We start from the raw sequence: 15,549 nt of genomic DNA on the forward strand, positions 1-15,549 counted from the left end.
TTTACTCCTATTTCTAGCTAAAGCACTTCCCATACCACACTCAGCTGCTTACAAGTACAGGGAATTATGGGCAACCATATCTCACTCTCATGTCTGCCACCTTCCATTCCTCTCAATTCTCCCTCTCCTACTCTTACCTCTACTTTCTGATTTCTTCTCTTTCTCTGGAAATATCTTCAAATTTATAAATGCAGAGGTCTTGAATAAGTTGCCTATCCCTCCACTCTACTGCTCTATACTCTGCAATACTTGCCCTCTCAAAATACTTACTCAAAGTTCAAAAATGTATTCTTAGTACATATATTACATGCTCCTTTACTCTGAAGTTCCCATGATTACAGTAGCATCAGGTGTGCCTCAACCCATTAGAAAACCAAAATGATATCACACATGGGAGTTGTTTTCACAATTATGAATTATATTGGTGATTATTAAAACTGAAAAATTCTCTTGTATTCACGTAATCAGCATAATGAAAACGGGGGGCAGCTACTTTGTCTTATACAATTTTCCATAGAGCTCAATCACTTAAAGAATCACCAAGTTTGGAGGAATGAAAGGGCAGACTAAAGAATTACTAAAATTTGAACACACAACCCTCCAGTCAAACACTCATTGCACTAGACTAATACAACACCTGGGCCATAAAAAAAGACAGAGAATTAAAAAAAGTTCAACAGTTTTTGCTTTGAGCTTGAGCACGGAGCATTTTCAACTTTCATTATTGGTCAAAAAATAGGCAGCATGAATTATATAAAAATGGTTACAAACGAAAAAAATATATGTAATATCAGTAATGTCATGAAGCATGATGAAATAAAGACCCTAAGTCCTACCTGGAGCTGGTTTTGGCTCTAACGAATATTCCATCAGGTTCCCATGACATGCCATCACAAACAGAGAGTCCACAGCCTTTCTAGCGAGAGATCTTTCCTTCCCGACGGTGGGTGACCCCACCACCCATGCACGCGATGGCGCAAAACATGCCGTGACACGCAACGGTATCCCCTCTTCGGGCCCACCCCCTCGGCACCCACTCCCACCCCTACCGGCAGCACCACTCCCTCCTCCTCCTGCACCAGTGCCGACGGCGGTCGAGGGCAGACGGCATGGGTGGTGGGTGCTGTGGTGGCTGGAATGTCTCGCCGTTGTTGGAACCGAACCAGAGAGGGAGGGTTGCCTCAGACGTGCCAGAGGGGTGATCGTGGTGGGGTGCGGGAATGGTGGCAGCCTTGGGTTGATGTAAGGAATGGCGAGTTCCGCATGGTGGTGGACCGAGGCATTGGGAGGTGTGCCAGACAAACCTCCCCCCCCACTCATGGGACCGTTGCCCGTCACGGGAGAGTGTGGGTCTCCTCCGAGGGAAGCTGCGGAGTCCAGCCCCGCACTCCTGTGGAACCTGCTTGCCCTGTTGACCACGTGAGGGGCCGTGTGGGTTCTCACCCCGACTGGACCACCGTAGGGAGTCAGGGGGAAGACGTGTGCCGTTCCCCTTAGCGTGGAAACGGCAACCCATCGAGAGTCCATGGAGAAGGCTATGTCCTGGACTTTTGCCGTGGTATCCCCTCTGTGGAGGACGTACAAGTGGTGTATGGCCGTTGAAGAAGAGAGACCAAAGCCGGGATGGATACGGAAGACATGGAAGTCATGGCCAGCTCGATCCGCTGTCAGGAGTAGGGTTCCAGATGGATCGAAGGACAGTGCCACGATTGGGTCACCAGATGCGTGGGCGAGGAAGTGAGCAATGACCCCACCGGTGTGACCCGTGTCCTCTTCCATCAATGGATCGGTTTCGCTGCGGCCCACTCCCCATATGTCCAAGATGGACACCACACCTGGCTGCGGAGGTGAGCCCGAACTACCTTCCGTGTCCAACACAAGGGTGCGGTCAACTTCCCTCGAGGTCACGACTGTCCGCGGGCCGCCACCCAAGCTTGATGCAACCGTCTCCCCAAGTTCCCGTAGCCCCCTGGTGAGAGATTTGGCAGCATGCAGAACAGTTGCTGTGTAGGATTGGGCAGATGACCCTTCAACTCCCCCAGCCGAGCGCCTTGAAGGTATCAGACGGCGTTCAGTGTATGCCATCCACCTTGAGCCAAGGGCCACGGGATTGGGATTTGGCCCCGGCGATGGATAGCACGAACTGACAGTGAAACGGTCTTCAAGGGTACAAGCATCAAACACGGCTATCTTCTCCAGAAATGTCACAGCCACAACGCGTCGATTGGCCAAAATGTCGACCACTGGATTTTGAAATTTTATGCTCTTAATCTGCAAGATTCAAAATAGACGAGTATATTAATGGCATTTGTATAAAAACCGTATTTGACAGCTTATGAGATGCACTTTTTTTCCAAAAAAATCACCCCCGGGTTTATGAATGTGAGACCTTTCACAATAAAAAGTTACACCTGATACATACTACGTAAAATATTATCATTTACTAGGCCGATGTTATTGTTATTAATGACCAGCACTAGGGTTAATGCATAATGGTAAAAAGCAGGACTCTTAATCACTTTTGTCCTGAAAACGCCCTTCCGTTATGAGGGTGCATCTTATTCGTCCATGCTTCTTATATGCCATTAAATATGATGCACTCATGAAAAAATTTTTATATGCAACTTTGAAAAATAGCTTTGCTTGAATTGAAACATGGTCCAATAACAGAATAGATGTGACTACCAAAATATCAGATTGCAATAACAGACGATTTATGGCAAAAATAAGGAAAACTCAATAGCAAGTTCATGTGACAATGGGCAGTTAAGCCAAAACATGGAGATTTATTAGCTAAGCCCTTGAAATTTAGTGCCACTTTTATTTATTGCTAACGTAGTCACATAAAATTATTTCCCAGAATGTAAAGCCCAACAGTTTATTCTTAAGCGTAATGGGATTTTATTTGAAAGAGGATTCATCTTAGAACCACAAACTATAATTGAAGAGTATTTACACAGCTTTTTATGTTTACCTGCCCTACCCCAATCTTGAGTAAAATTTTTAAATAAATGGTATATTCACCAGTCACAGGACCATGCTTCTGGAATGAAATTAGGTGTTTTAATAAAGTTATACTAAAAAGCATTCCGAGTCTTATGCTTTTATGTTTAGGGATTGCTTTTAGCTTTGAGTTACATGATATTTCAAAGTAAGCAGGATTGAAATAGAGATTTTTCATGGCAAATAGTCACTATCCTTTTATCACAATAGTTACATCCTTTGTCATCATTCTCAATGCTCGATAATGCATTGTTTTATAAACCTGCACAGGAAAATCTAACACAAATAAGGCCTCTTCACCGACTTTGGAATCCCAACGCATGAATGATGGGCATACTAACTCACAAAACAACATGGATTAGAAAATACTCAGAAATATATTAGTTCATTATCACCAAAATAACTTTTTCCCTTGGTAACATTGATAAAAATTCTTACTTCATATGTGGTTTACGTCAAGTTGAAAGACATAAAGCAAGCTTTTGCTCTCCTATTTTTACATCTTAACATTAAAATGTGAATAATTTTAGACACAGGAGTGGGCTCTTCCCACACCACAAAGGATGGCCAATTTTTCTGAAGGGGCAATCGGGGAAAAATATTAAATATACATGATGTCTTTCTGGTGTTCAAGCTACTAATACTTATTTACAAGTCATTATGTTATTTAATTTGCATAGCAAATATTAAAATATATTTCACTAAGTCATCAAGACTTTATACTTTCTTTGCATTATGCTTTTCTGAATTATATGATGAACAGCATCTGTTCTTGTTGCTGCCATATGTCAGAAAAACTTAACAATATATTTCATTACTTTGATCCACAGCTGAAATAGTTTTTGGTCTTTTCAATCCAGCAATGCACTATTTTCAATCAAGACTTATATTCAATATTTATTTTTACATTTAATGACTGTATTCAATAATGAAATAGGAGTATTACATACATTAAGCATAATTTATTTATTCCCAAAGGTTAACCTCAGCAGAAACAGGTGTAGTTAGACTGCAGAATTATTCTCATCTATTGATATTGATATATTTATATATGAGTAATATTTATATATGAGTAATTTTCTTCTTGATTGCTAAAACATCATTTAGTGAACCCAAAAATACATAAAATGATTTATGATACTTTATGCCAGACAATCTGTTCAATTTTGCAAACTTATATCAAAACTTCATACTACATTCCTGGAATTAACTGCTAAAGAAAAAAACCAAAGTGATAAATCACATAATTTTGAATTCATCATTAATAACTTAACTAAATGAAATGAAAGGATATGAACATCTTTTAGCCATATTTGAACGATTTTGTACTGCCAGACTCCTATGCTCATCACTTAATTGCCCACACAGCACAATGGGGCAAAACTGACCTCAACTTTTACAGGATAATCGTTACCACCGATCACATAATAGTAACTGGCAGAATGCCCTTTTATTATACTTTTTAACTAACTATATTTTCCTACAGTATCATTCTTTAAATTCATATCAATGAAATTTCAGATGCCCACAAGATCGATTACTGAAAATCATGTTTTCCAACATGGGGCCCTTTTTACCTATTTAGTTATAATGAAAAAAACCAAAATCAATAAATATAAGGGATACATTTTTATTGGACTGTCGGTAGTAGTTATTATTACTCCACCTACCCATGTGGATAAATTTTGTGAGAAAAAATTATAAAGATTCAGATTTTTACCTTTGGGGTTCAAGTCCTGCTCATATACATAAATGCCTTACTAGGAATTGATAATTCAATTGTATGTTTCTCTATCGAAAGCAAGTGACTGTCAGATTGGCTGAGATGGACAGTTACTACCACTCCCGCCATTAGCCAAGTCTCCCATGCTTTGTGTCACAACCCATGTGCCCGGTAGAATAGTTACAACCTTGGAGGTAATAAATAAATAGCACCTGTGGATCTTGCGAACAATAACCAACTGGAGCAAAATATTAACATGGTAAAGCAGAATACAAAACATGGCATTGATATGCATACATGCCCGGAGATAATACATTACATGACAATAAAAAACAGGGGAATAATTGTAATTCATGCAACATTATTCACTGGCATAAAATAAAGGAAAAAGAGCAACAAAATGAATTCTAATTCAACGCAAAAATTGTATTCCACCATAACGTGTCTTGACTCATAAAATGGGCTGAAAGTTTCTTCACAGAGCCTATCATAAAGTGAATTTATCATATTGCCATCCCGTCATAAAGAAAGAACACAAAGATTTTAAGGTGTATGTTTAGAATTTCATAACTTCCAAACAATGTCCATGGGTGGAATAGCTTGGTTCTAGCAGTTCTAGACAATAAAATACTTATTAGGTACATGGCCATGTACTTTTGGCCTGTAAATGTCATAAGAGTTCAGTCATGTTATGTCTTGTGCTTCCATAATTAAAAAAAATAATTTTCAGCAAACTAATGCATAAAGCTTTGAAAGGTTTTACTTCAACATTATTATGAATTATGTTAATTCATTTATAACATTCACAGAGATGGTTACTAACTGATTATTGATGATTTCTATGTAACTGATGGTAACAAGGGGTCCTATTTTCTAATATGTATGCCACAATGGTACAATTCATTAGTTTAATGCATCAGTTTCATCCATGTTTAAGGAACCACAGAGATTATGATTTTTGTTCAATGATCAAGGATGGACGATCATATTAGAAATGTCCCATTCTCTTACCTGCTCCCCAACCCGCAGAGAGATGAAGCTGACTGAGCAGAAAGGAGGTCCGGGGGCTGCACTGTCACAGAGCGCCACCAAAGGCCTCCGAGAGGGAAACTCATCAGGCGGTGACCCAGGGGAGCACTCAGGCGACGGGAGTATCCGGAGGGTCCTTACCATCCCCTGGCGCCACGAGAGCACCTCCCGAGCCCGCCCGTCTTCCCCCGCCACTACCCACACCTGGGCTCCCCCTCCACCGAGGCCGAGGGTCAGCAACAGCGGGGGTGCTGCCTCCTCGACCACAGAAACTGACGCATCTCCAGCCACCGCACTCCCACGGTCCCATTCCGGGTACAGGCAAGGATCATTGATGTCCGAGTATTCAAATCGGGCCCATATTATAGAGTCCTTTTGATCGGAGGGGTGGCCTCCAACGTAGCCCTTATATTTACAAAAAATACACCAAAAATCTATCATGGAAAGGCGTGAAGGAGGACGTCTGGGTTAAGGGTGGTGTAAGGCATTAGAAAAGTGAACAGATTGAAAGAATCGCAAAAGCAACATAGGTACGAACAAAGAGGATAACATTCACCGCACATAATTGTGGATACCATTTTACCAGGGAGAAAGAATAGGAAATCATGCTGATTCCTTATAATCATCACCCAATCCGAGAATAGTCAACGCAAAACGATTATAATCTTAGAGCAAAAAGGGACGAGTTCGTCAAGACCTGTGGGTAGCTGTGGAGCATACTGTTCAAGCCATCACCTATTAACTATTCGACCAATTCCAATAGGTAGTATATATCTTCCAATGTAGTTGTACATCAGTAAACATGGTTTGGGACTGGTGGGTGGGTTAACTATGGAACATTCAGGGTTTAAATGAATTTTGAATCACCAAATTTGGAAAATGAAAACCCACAAAAATAAACTTAAGTCGCTTGAAGTAGTGGCTTTTCCTTTTTTCCCTAGGCGAGTGTCTCAAATTTGCCTGAAATATTGAAACCCCTAAAGTTAAACCCAGCAACAATATATCCCTGCTTTGGGTGGGTCATATACTGACTTGTGCCAGCATTCTTCAAGTGTTTTTTTTTTCATTTTTACGATAGAATAAAAGCAACAGTATTTACCACTGAAATTCCAAATTTCCTTTACCCATTGAACTATAGAAATATATTGTGGACGTAAGAGCATTAGTGATAATTATCAGTACAAAAAAACACTGACAAACAAAATAAGACAGTGAAAATTCCACTCCACTTACACACGAAATAACTTCGTTTGGTTAAAACATCATTGTGAAAACGAAATGATAACCAAAATTTAGATTTACCTGTGGTACGACATCGTTGATGAATCCAGCAACACTTTCAATAATTGAGCGATCGCTAACAGGTTGGGGTGAGACAATACATCCTCCATGGCGAGTTGTTTTGCGAGGAGACTCCGCAGACATTATTTTCTTTTCCGAAAGACTCTTCACGCGAGTTAATACTAATAACTAATAATTTACAACGAACGCAAACTACATTAAAGATGTGGATTTCTAATTAGGAACATAAGGGCGTACTATTATTTTCCTAGCTAGCGCATAACAGGAAACAATATATTTTTAGAACTTATCGAATTGAACTGAGGTCAGTAAAAAATCGCAATAAATATAAAAATGTGGAAACTAAATAGAAGAGAAACACGCAGTTACTTTGGTTGCATCATTTATGTCTTAAAATGCCACTTTCCGTTTTTACGCATTCGTCTATTATACACCTGCACGATATATATTCCTTCAGATTTAGCCACACTTGATAATATTACGCATGTTCAACATACTATAAAAATGTCAAGTCCATTATTGAATCACTTAAACTTCACAATAAGTTCCTTTCTCCGAACTACGTCGTCAGCTGATCATTGATGTAATGTCAATATTATCAGCAAGAAGACCATTTGTTTTCGTAAGTAGTATCTAACATTCCCGCTTATGAGTGTCGCCACTATAGCTTTAAAGGAATTGGAAGACGGACAGATTAAGCGCGAAAAATGACGTCTAAGATGTGCTGGTAGAAAATGTGTAATTTAAATAATAATGTGTTAAAAAGATTAATTGTTTATCGCATTAATAATTCTCCATTCTTTCTGAATTGCGAGAAAATGTCATGTTTTTGTTAAGTACCCGTCATTAATTTATCTTTCATATGTTGACATTATATGCAGTGTTTATTTTGTTAACAGTTTTTCTCTCATTTTCACGTGCCCATATCCACTCAGGATGGAGTTCTATTGAAACACAGAATCATTATTTTTAAAAAGTATTTCGTGTTTAGGAATATATATTAAATATCACTTGGAAACAAATGTATCATGTTGTAAATGAGTCCTGCAACTATGGAACTACATTGACGGGTGCCGTGCTCGACAGTGTACAAGGTTAGGCTTCCGCGGTTGTTATCTCGCTCATTATTTAACAGAAGAACAGGGAGCTGTAGCAGTAGATGGGCAAAGCTATTCAAGGTTATTCTTCTACTATGGTGATATCTTTCCATATCCAAAGTAAGAGGAAAGCCGAGTTTAATAGTGGGTTAAACTTTCATGAAATGCCATAAATTTTTTAAAGTTCAACTACCCATAGTAGAGGTCGAATTGCTGCAAAAGACAGTGATGCATCTGTGTATCACTTGAAAGCTGGGTTAATTTGAATTTTGCTACCCTCCTAATGGTGTTACAAGAGACAAAAGGGGTTTCAGAGATGATTATTATTTAAGATGACACCATATACTGGTATTATCACCATGTGAAATCCTTTTTTCTTTTAATAAGGTTCAATTCACCTGGTAACCTTTGAAGTAGAGTAGAAAATGAACTAACTCTCCATTTATTACTTCATTTACAAGAATAATTAAATGATTACTTGGAGGGCTTTCATGTATTGAAATGTGCCATAAGTTTTTAAAGTATTTTCAGTTGATATATGATTTTGGTAACTTTGATTTGTGGTGCACTCATGATTTAATCAATACCATTATAATGTTAATACATGGTTGTGGGCAGATATTAGCCGCAGGACAGAAATACACATACCGAAGTATAGTGCCAAAGATATTAAGTGGCTTTGATGGGAGATGTAGAATGAGTATTGGTAAAAATGTAGTGATTGAATTCTTTGAATGGATAACTACCATACCTAACTTGAAAGCCTCAAGATTTCATGTAAACTTCTATCTCAGGCTGATGATATACAAATCAAATTAACTGTTACATTTTACTAAACAAGGATAATTTGTGACCTAAATGTATATCATGAAGGATCAGCAATGTGAAGGCTAAAATATACCTCAAAAGTATGAAACTGATTCACTTAACAAACAGTTGGTCACTTCCTTTTACTGTGCCACATGAATGTTCCCATGGTTCACACAACTTGAGCTCAGACTGCCAAGGGGACACACAAATTTGAACAGGACTTTACAGTCAGTTCCCCTGGACTTGACCTACTATTGTCTGCTCTTTCTGCTACCCAGGCTATGGGCTTCCATGTTACTTTTGAAAGGCACTTACGTATCCAGTTGTATTATCATTAAGTATGTCTTTCATGAACTAAAACCATATACGATACCAGGACTTCCATGTTCCAATAAATATTAGACCTATACTGATTAAACTCCGGGTAGGGTCACCCATGCCAGATAGGTTGAAGGGAAGGAACTAGCCAGAGGTGGTCCATATAGGAAAAGTTCCAAAGTGAGGCAGCCATTTAATTGATGGTCATTAATGTTATCATGGGTTTTCATTTTGAGGATTTGTTGGTGGCAGCTCTTCCAAATACATATATTCAAAAAGAATTTGAACCCCAATGAAATGATCACTTGGTCTGTTGGATCTAAGGGTCCTTGACTGTGTTTCCATACATCTATATGGGTTATCCATGCCTTTGACTACTACTGTTATTAATAACTCCTTTTTTCTCTTTTCCCAGTTTCATCAATTCGCCATGGGGACAGCTTTTTCATTCATACACTCTGGTTTGATCCCAAGGCTTGCTGGTCATGTAGTGGCTGTTTAGAGAACACCTACCACCACCCAACTAAAGCAATTAGAGGTAGGCAGTTGCCAATAACAGCACAGAAGCTATAGAGTAATTGCAGTTTACCCTAAGTGACTGCTCTTCCACTGTATATTGAAAATGTCAAAGACAAAATGTAAATATTTTTCCAAAGTCAATTGATTGTGTTTACTGATACCAGACTTATGACACAGCATAGTGCCCAACTAATTGAGTCATGATGAAAAAATCATTGACGTCTTCTTTTTCATCGACGAGTTAATGCCATCAGTTACGCCCAGAAGTGTGTGCAGTGTTTTACACAAGGACTTGCCTGATAAAGCATAGAGTAAAGGAACCCCATGCTTGGTCAGTAAGTTGGTCACAGGATTGATTAGCACAGATAATTGTTTGAAAATGTGTGCCTCCCTTGGGGATCTTTTAAAGTTCAAAGAAACGCAGAGGTCTTAATTTTTTCTGGCAATAGTCTTGGCTTTTCAAAGCCATTCTATTTTTTGTTATTGAGTCAGAACATAGTTAATTATGTTAGTGCTGAGGTGGCAAAGGGTATGCTATTAGTTAAAGAATAGCCACTCCTAATCTATGAAGAAGCCATTAATCCAGAATTGTCCCTCATTGAATTGAAAAATAACCAAAATGGGCAAAGTTTGTTCACTAGGAACTCTGATATTGCTCCATGTTGATTTACTAATGAATCTGACCAAGTACTCTAAAATTCCAAGTATCGACATTGATACATAAAGGAATTTTTGTTGTTTAAATGATTGACAATGAGAAACAAGGGCATTAATGAATAGCAATGTTTATTTCACATATTTATTTCAATATGCGTACATACATTATACATAATCCTGTGCACCATAATAAAAGATATAAACCTCCTAAATATATTTATATTAGTGAAATACGCATAATTTTGGATCAATCTTGTTTTGCTGACAGCCCAGCTATCAGTTAAGCACAACAAATAATTAAGTGATTCACTCGTGTCCACTATATTCTCATAACTGCCTCATCTCAAGCAATGATTGGCCCGCTCAAAGAACAAAGACTGACTAGAACAGCAGGCCTATTCAAGGAAATTTTGTCAGTAGCAAATGACCTCTTACCTTACTTGTTAAAGAACAGAACAATAAAAAAAATACTGAATGGAGATTTTAAGAGTGTGATTTCTGAAGATCTTGATCGTACAGGTATATTCCAAGCCCTGTGGTTCCAACCCTCTTAATATTAGTAAGCTGATCCGCTATTTCCTTGATTGATTCAACTTGTTCCTGTAAATATTCAGTTTCTAGAAAATCAGTAAAATTAGCATCCCCATGAGCAGTTGCTATCCTGTGCAGGTTCAGAAGGCTCTGTAAAAGAAAGAATATGGTGCGTTACTTCCTGCTATTACTAAATATTATAACCAGGCTAAATTACCACTACCTCTTACAATTCATAAGAGGTTTACCAATGCAAAAAATACCACAGAGCGTAATACCATTTTACCTTAGTCATCTAGCTATTGCTTTCAAAACTATGTGCAGCTCATGTGTTCCATACTTGTTACAAACATATCTTATAGGAACCAATAAACATTGTTATTGCAATGCATAAATGCCTAAAACATTTACTAATGTGTGTAATAAAACTATTCAGAATACATAAAAATTCCAAGGTATAGGTCATTAAGTATGTTTCATTTGAAATCACTCAAGTTTGGGATGCATAAGTTTAATACTTGGTAGCTATCACTATACAGTTTAAAATTTCTTTACTGCATGACCCTCCCACTTGCTTTAATGTTATTCATATTTATAATCTGGTCATTTTATTACATAGTCTGCCCCAAAAATAAGTAGACTAAATTCAGGAAGATAAATTTATTTTAGATCAAAGCACAAATTAGTGAAATTCTTCAAAACAACACCCTTGTGCATCGACACACTGATGCTAACACCTCTTCCAGGAAGGCAACGATGAGGACCTCTTCCAGGCACCTCATCATGACCTCTTTGACATTATCCAGAATTCCAAAATGGTTCTTTGGAACTAAAAGAAGACTGGAGATGACACATCGGGGCTGTAGTAGGGCAGTTGGGGCAGTGTTGCCACCTTGTGCTTTGCCAGGCACTCTGCCAAAAGGCAGGTGGTGTGGAAGGGTTCAATGTGGTCATATAGCCTCCAGTTGGCAAAGATTTCCTTTCTGACACCTTACGCTCTTCTCCTCGGTCTTTCAAGGGCTTCCATGTAAAACTTGAGGTTCAATTTCTGTCCCTAAGGCACAAACACTAGGTGAACAATGCCTTTCCAGTTGAAAAAGATGATATGCATAGTGATACTTCTTTTTGGAACAGACCTGGTATTATAACACATCATTGCCCCTGTAAATTTAGTGGTTATTAACCTTTGCTGAAAATTTCCTGAATCTTTCTTTTCAGAAAGAAAAGGTAAATCCTTCACTTACTATGGTAAAATATCAGCAAAATGTTAGAAAAATATGGCCCTCTTACTATTGGTGTTGAACTTAAATGAGATTCCTTTATGTCATAACCATTTAGCATTGGAATACTTTCAATTTTTTTCGGTACTTGCACAACATGGAGTGACATACAGGTATTCAGTAGCTATCATCCAATTAAAATCATCTCAGCCATTTACAATTGAATGAAAGTTGTTTGTACAAAAATATTCAGTGCCTGAAAGGTTAAGATCATTTACTCTAACCAGGGAGGAAGGCTTCAAACCAGGAGAGCCAAGAGTACCTGCAGCTGATATCGCAATCAAACGTAATCACCCGATTTGATAACACTTTGCAGTGACTTTTGGTCTAAATTTGATTGTTTGGGTCATTGAATTATCTTACACTACCAGCAAGATTAGGATGTCTGAGATATTGAATTGATATCCGATGCCTTCTCATTAGAAAGCAGCTGTTTCATGTCAATCAATACCTCAAGTGAATTCTTAAATGGTGAATAAGGAGCCGTTCAAGGCTCTTCCTTATCTTGATAAATGACCTGCCAACTACTTAAAGAGATTTCAAATGACACTTTGTAGAACTTTAACATTAAAATCATTTTGAAAATGAAAATATATATACATAACCCAATTAAAAATTGTATTAACTGACCCAGGTTTTGTTCCTTGCTCTGCTGCTGTTATAGCGAAGGAGCTGAGATGGAAAATTCCATTTTATATTTCATAAAAATATCTTTGGACTGAGTCCATGAATAATTATTAGCACCCACTTCCTGGAAATACTGCCATTGGTGCTCAATTAAGTACAGTATTCCAGTCTCGAGGCCAGGGATCAAGATGGCTTTCTCAGTGAAATGGTTTTATGACTTCCTTTTCCCCATCCTCCGACACTTTCCTTAGACTTATGCCCTCACTATCTGCCCCTTCCACTACTTCAATCTTTCTTAACACCACTTTTTACTTTTTAATAATTGCTATAATAATCTCGGTTATCTTTCCATTTCGCTTAGCTCCATTCTGCGCGGGGATCGAGATGGTGCGGGGGCTAGCGTACTGGCTTCCCATCCAGAGGGCCCGGGTTCAAATCCCGGCGGTGTTGAATATTTTTCAGAGGTATCTCGATCCCTGCTTGAGGTGCTTTGTGGAGGGCACTTTGAGTGAGTACGCCGTCCGTCGGATGGGACGTTAAGCCGCGGACCCCTTGGCGCCTTTCGTAAAGAGTAGGCTAATGCCGACGCCGGGTTTCTCTCCACCCTTCATCCTTTCCTATCCATCCCCTATGGCGCAAATGACCTCAGCTGTCGGTCGCCTCCCCTCAAAACTACTACTCCATTCTGCGCCATTTAACATGTCTATATTTCCCCTCTCCATTTGCTTAAAATTTCCTGACTTTGCTATCAATACAATCCCAAATCCTAATTAGATATTTTTTGCCTCTTCTGCATATATTTTGTCACTGGTGCTGGCTCAGTCGTAAAGTTTCGCATGGTAACAACCTAAGGGTTTACCACTGCTGCTATCAGACACTAAACCTGCTCCATTAGCCTTGATCTCATAGTTGTCAGTATTCACCAGTCCCGTGCTTGGATCCATCATTATCACATGGGAAAATAACCAAAGTGATGGCTTCATTAATAGTACTATTACCATGACAAGCACTTAAACTGCCCCGCAGGAGTCAGATGCCTTTACAGTGTTCTCACTATGTACAGATGCTGTACGGGCACCATTTTTCCAGCAATAGCCTTCCATTTGTCATGGTGGCCCTTTCAGGAGCAATTTACTGCATAGTTCACACCAGAAAGGTCTGTTGCTCACAGGAACTCAAAAGCATTTTTGCCATCGAGTATGTACTCCGTGGGTAGTTGTACGGTGATGGCAACGTATCCCATCTATTTTGACGTGTAATTTGATTTTAATTGCTGCAATACTTAAAGCTTTGTCAACTAACAAACTTGATATTCTTCCTGGATGTCATATTCAATTTCTAATACAAATTTGCGAACAGCAACCGATAAAATGAGTTTTTAAAATATATAGGGTCATTAAAAAGGAATAATTGAAGTACAATGTAAAAATTCATGAGATTAAACAGGATAGAATAAAATTCTATAAAGCAAATTATATACCTCGTTCACGGTCTTCTCCAAATCGAGAGCAGCTGTCATTGCTTCTTCGGCTGATACCCAATCATCTTTCGGAGGTGCAGAAATGCCTTTCAGTATAATTCTTCCACCTCTTTTATTTTGATATGTCATCAGCTTTTGGGCATGCTCGCGTTCATCGTCTGACGCTTTGCTAAAATACTTCTCAAAACCTTTCAGTGCAACGTCGTCTCGTTCAAAGTAATGACTCTGGAATTATAACGGAGTGCGGCACATATAACAAATATACTATTTCCAAGCAAAAGACTACCGATTTCTAAGATAATAATCTAATGCGTTATGGAACGACAGCACTATACTGCGTCGTTAAGAAAAATTAAAACGCAAGAGCAACACATATATCAAAGGAAAATTGCCAACAGAGGATATTCACACCGATAATTAGGGTGACAAGGTATCGGCCAGCTATTTCAATGAATTTTCTATGCTGACCTACAAATTGCGTCATTTATAATCTAAAACTCAGGACATAGTTTGTCAATACAAAAGTTCCACAAAAACAGGTATAAACAACAAGAGCTTATCATTTTCCACAAAATAGTAAATGACAACCTCCTTACCATAGACAAATAAACGTAGCTGGCGTAAAGCTCCATATTGATCTGCTTATTTATACCATCTTCGCAGTCGATGTGGAAATTCTGACGGACTTCGGTGCTCGACATTGTGTTTCCAGTTCTCTAATGAACTCAGTCAAAGTAAATTTCAACGTAACACACACAATTTTGCGACAAATAATAACACACAGCAGATTACCACCTCTATCAGTGTTTCATAAGTTCGTAGCCTTCGTTCTCAGAACCTTGCTAAAACGTCATTGAACAAAATTTGAACAAATGACTCACACAATTCGTGGCGCAGGACTTTTCGCACTGTGAAATTGATTATTTATTTTACACTAAAGCTAGTTTCCAATCATTAATTAAACGCAACCATGTCTCATCTAGACTGGACCATTCTCAGTTCGGTCATTCTTTTAGTAGATAGAGTAGGAAACTTATGGTTTTGTCAATAATATTCTCTGAACTAAACGTTGATACACTTAATCCATCCAACTGTCAATACTTCCTTGCAAATAGCTGCAATTAAAAATATGAGTTATTTAAGGATATTAAGCGGCCAACTTTGAACCTTCGA

At 38.6% G+C, this 15,549-nt stretch overlaps 2 protein-coding genes across 4 annotated transcripts in view; both read right to left on the reverse strand.

The window, feature by feature from the left end:
* LOC139691593 (breast carcinoma-amplified sequence 3 homolog) overlaps window positions 1-7,631 on the reverse strand; it is a 43,582-nt gene extending 35,951 nt beyond the window's left edge. For all 3 annotated transcript variants that reach the window (XM_071589489.1, XM_071589488.1, XM_071589490.1), the window contains exons 1-3: window positions 7,058-7,631; window positions 5,738-6,160; window positions 837-2,271 (exon numbers count right to left, since the gene is read on the reverse strand). In XM_071589489.1, the coding sequence (XP_071445590.1) occupies window positions 837-2,271; window positions 5,738-6,160; window positions 7,058-7,180 (1,981 nt within the window). In that variant the 5' untranslated portion in view covers window positions 7,181-7,631. The remainder of the gene's footprint in view (window positions 1-836; window positions 2,272-5,737; window positions 6,161-7,057) is intronic.
* Window positions 7,632-10,569: 2,938 nt separating this feature from the next.
* On the reverse strand, window positions 10,570-15,237 carry LOC139691568 (soma ferritin-like). The gene is made up of 3 exons (XM_071589444.1): window positions 14,973-15,237; window positions 14,377-14,601; window positions 10,570-11,139 (listed from the first exon to the last, which is right to left on the reverse strand). Exons 1-3 carry the CDS (start codon window positions 15,075-15,077, stop codon window positions 10,942-10,944), a joined length of 528 nt encoding a protein of 175 aa, XP_071445545.1. The 5' UTR covers window positions 15,078-15,237; the 3' UTR covers window positions 10,570-10,941.
* Window positions 15,238-15,549: the final 312 nt, after the last annotated feature.

This window comes from Hetaerina americana, unplaced genomic scaffold (genome assembly GCF_022747635.1).
Source record: "Hetaerina americana unplaced genomic scaffold, ioHetAmer1.1.p SCAF_38, whole genome shotgun sequence".
NCBI classification, from domain to species: Eukaryota; Metazoa; Arthropoda; class Insecta; order Odonata; family Calopterygidae; genus Hetaerina; species Hetaerina americana.

What these genes read in the sequence shown, in the direction of transcription:
- LOC139691568 (XM_071589444.1), bottom strand. Translation starts at nt 15,077, where the DNA reads ATGTCGAGCACCGAAGTCCGTCAGAATTTCCACATCGACTGCGAAGAT. An exon ending in GCTACGTTTATTTGTCTATG is followed by an intron (nt 14,602 to 14,972) that starts GTAAGGAGGTTG and finishes TTATAATTCCAG; the next exon opens with AGTCATTACTTTGAACGAGA. An exon ending in TGGAGAAGACCGTGAACGAG is followed by an intron (nt 11,140 to 14,376) that starts GTATATAATTTG and finishes TTTCTTTTACAG; the next exon opens with AGCCTTCTGAACCTGCACAG.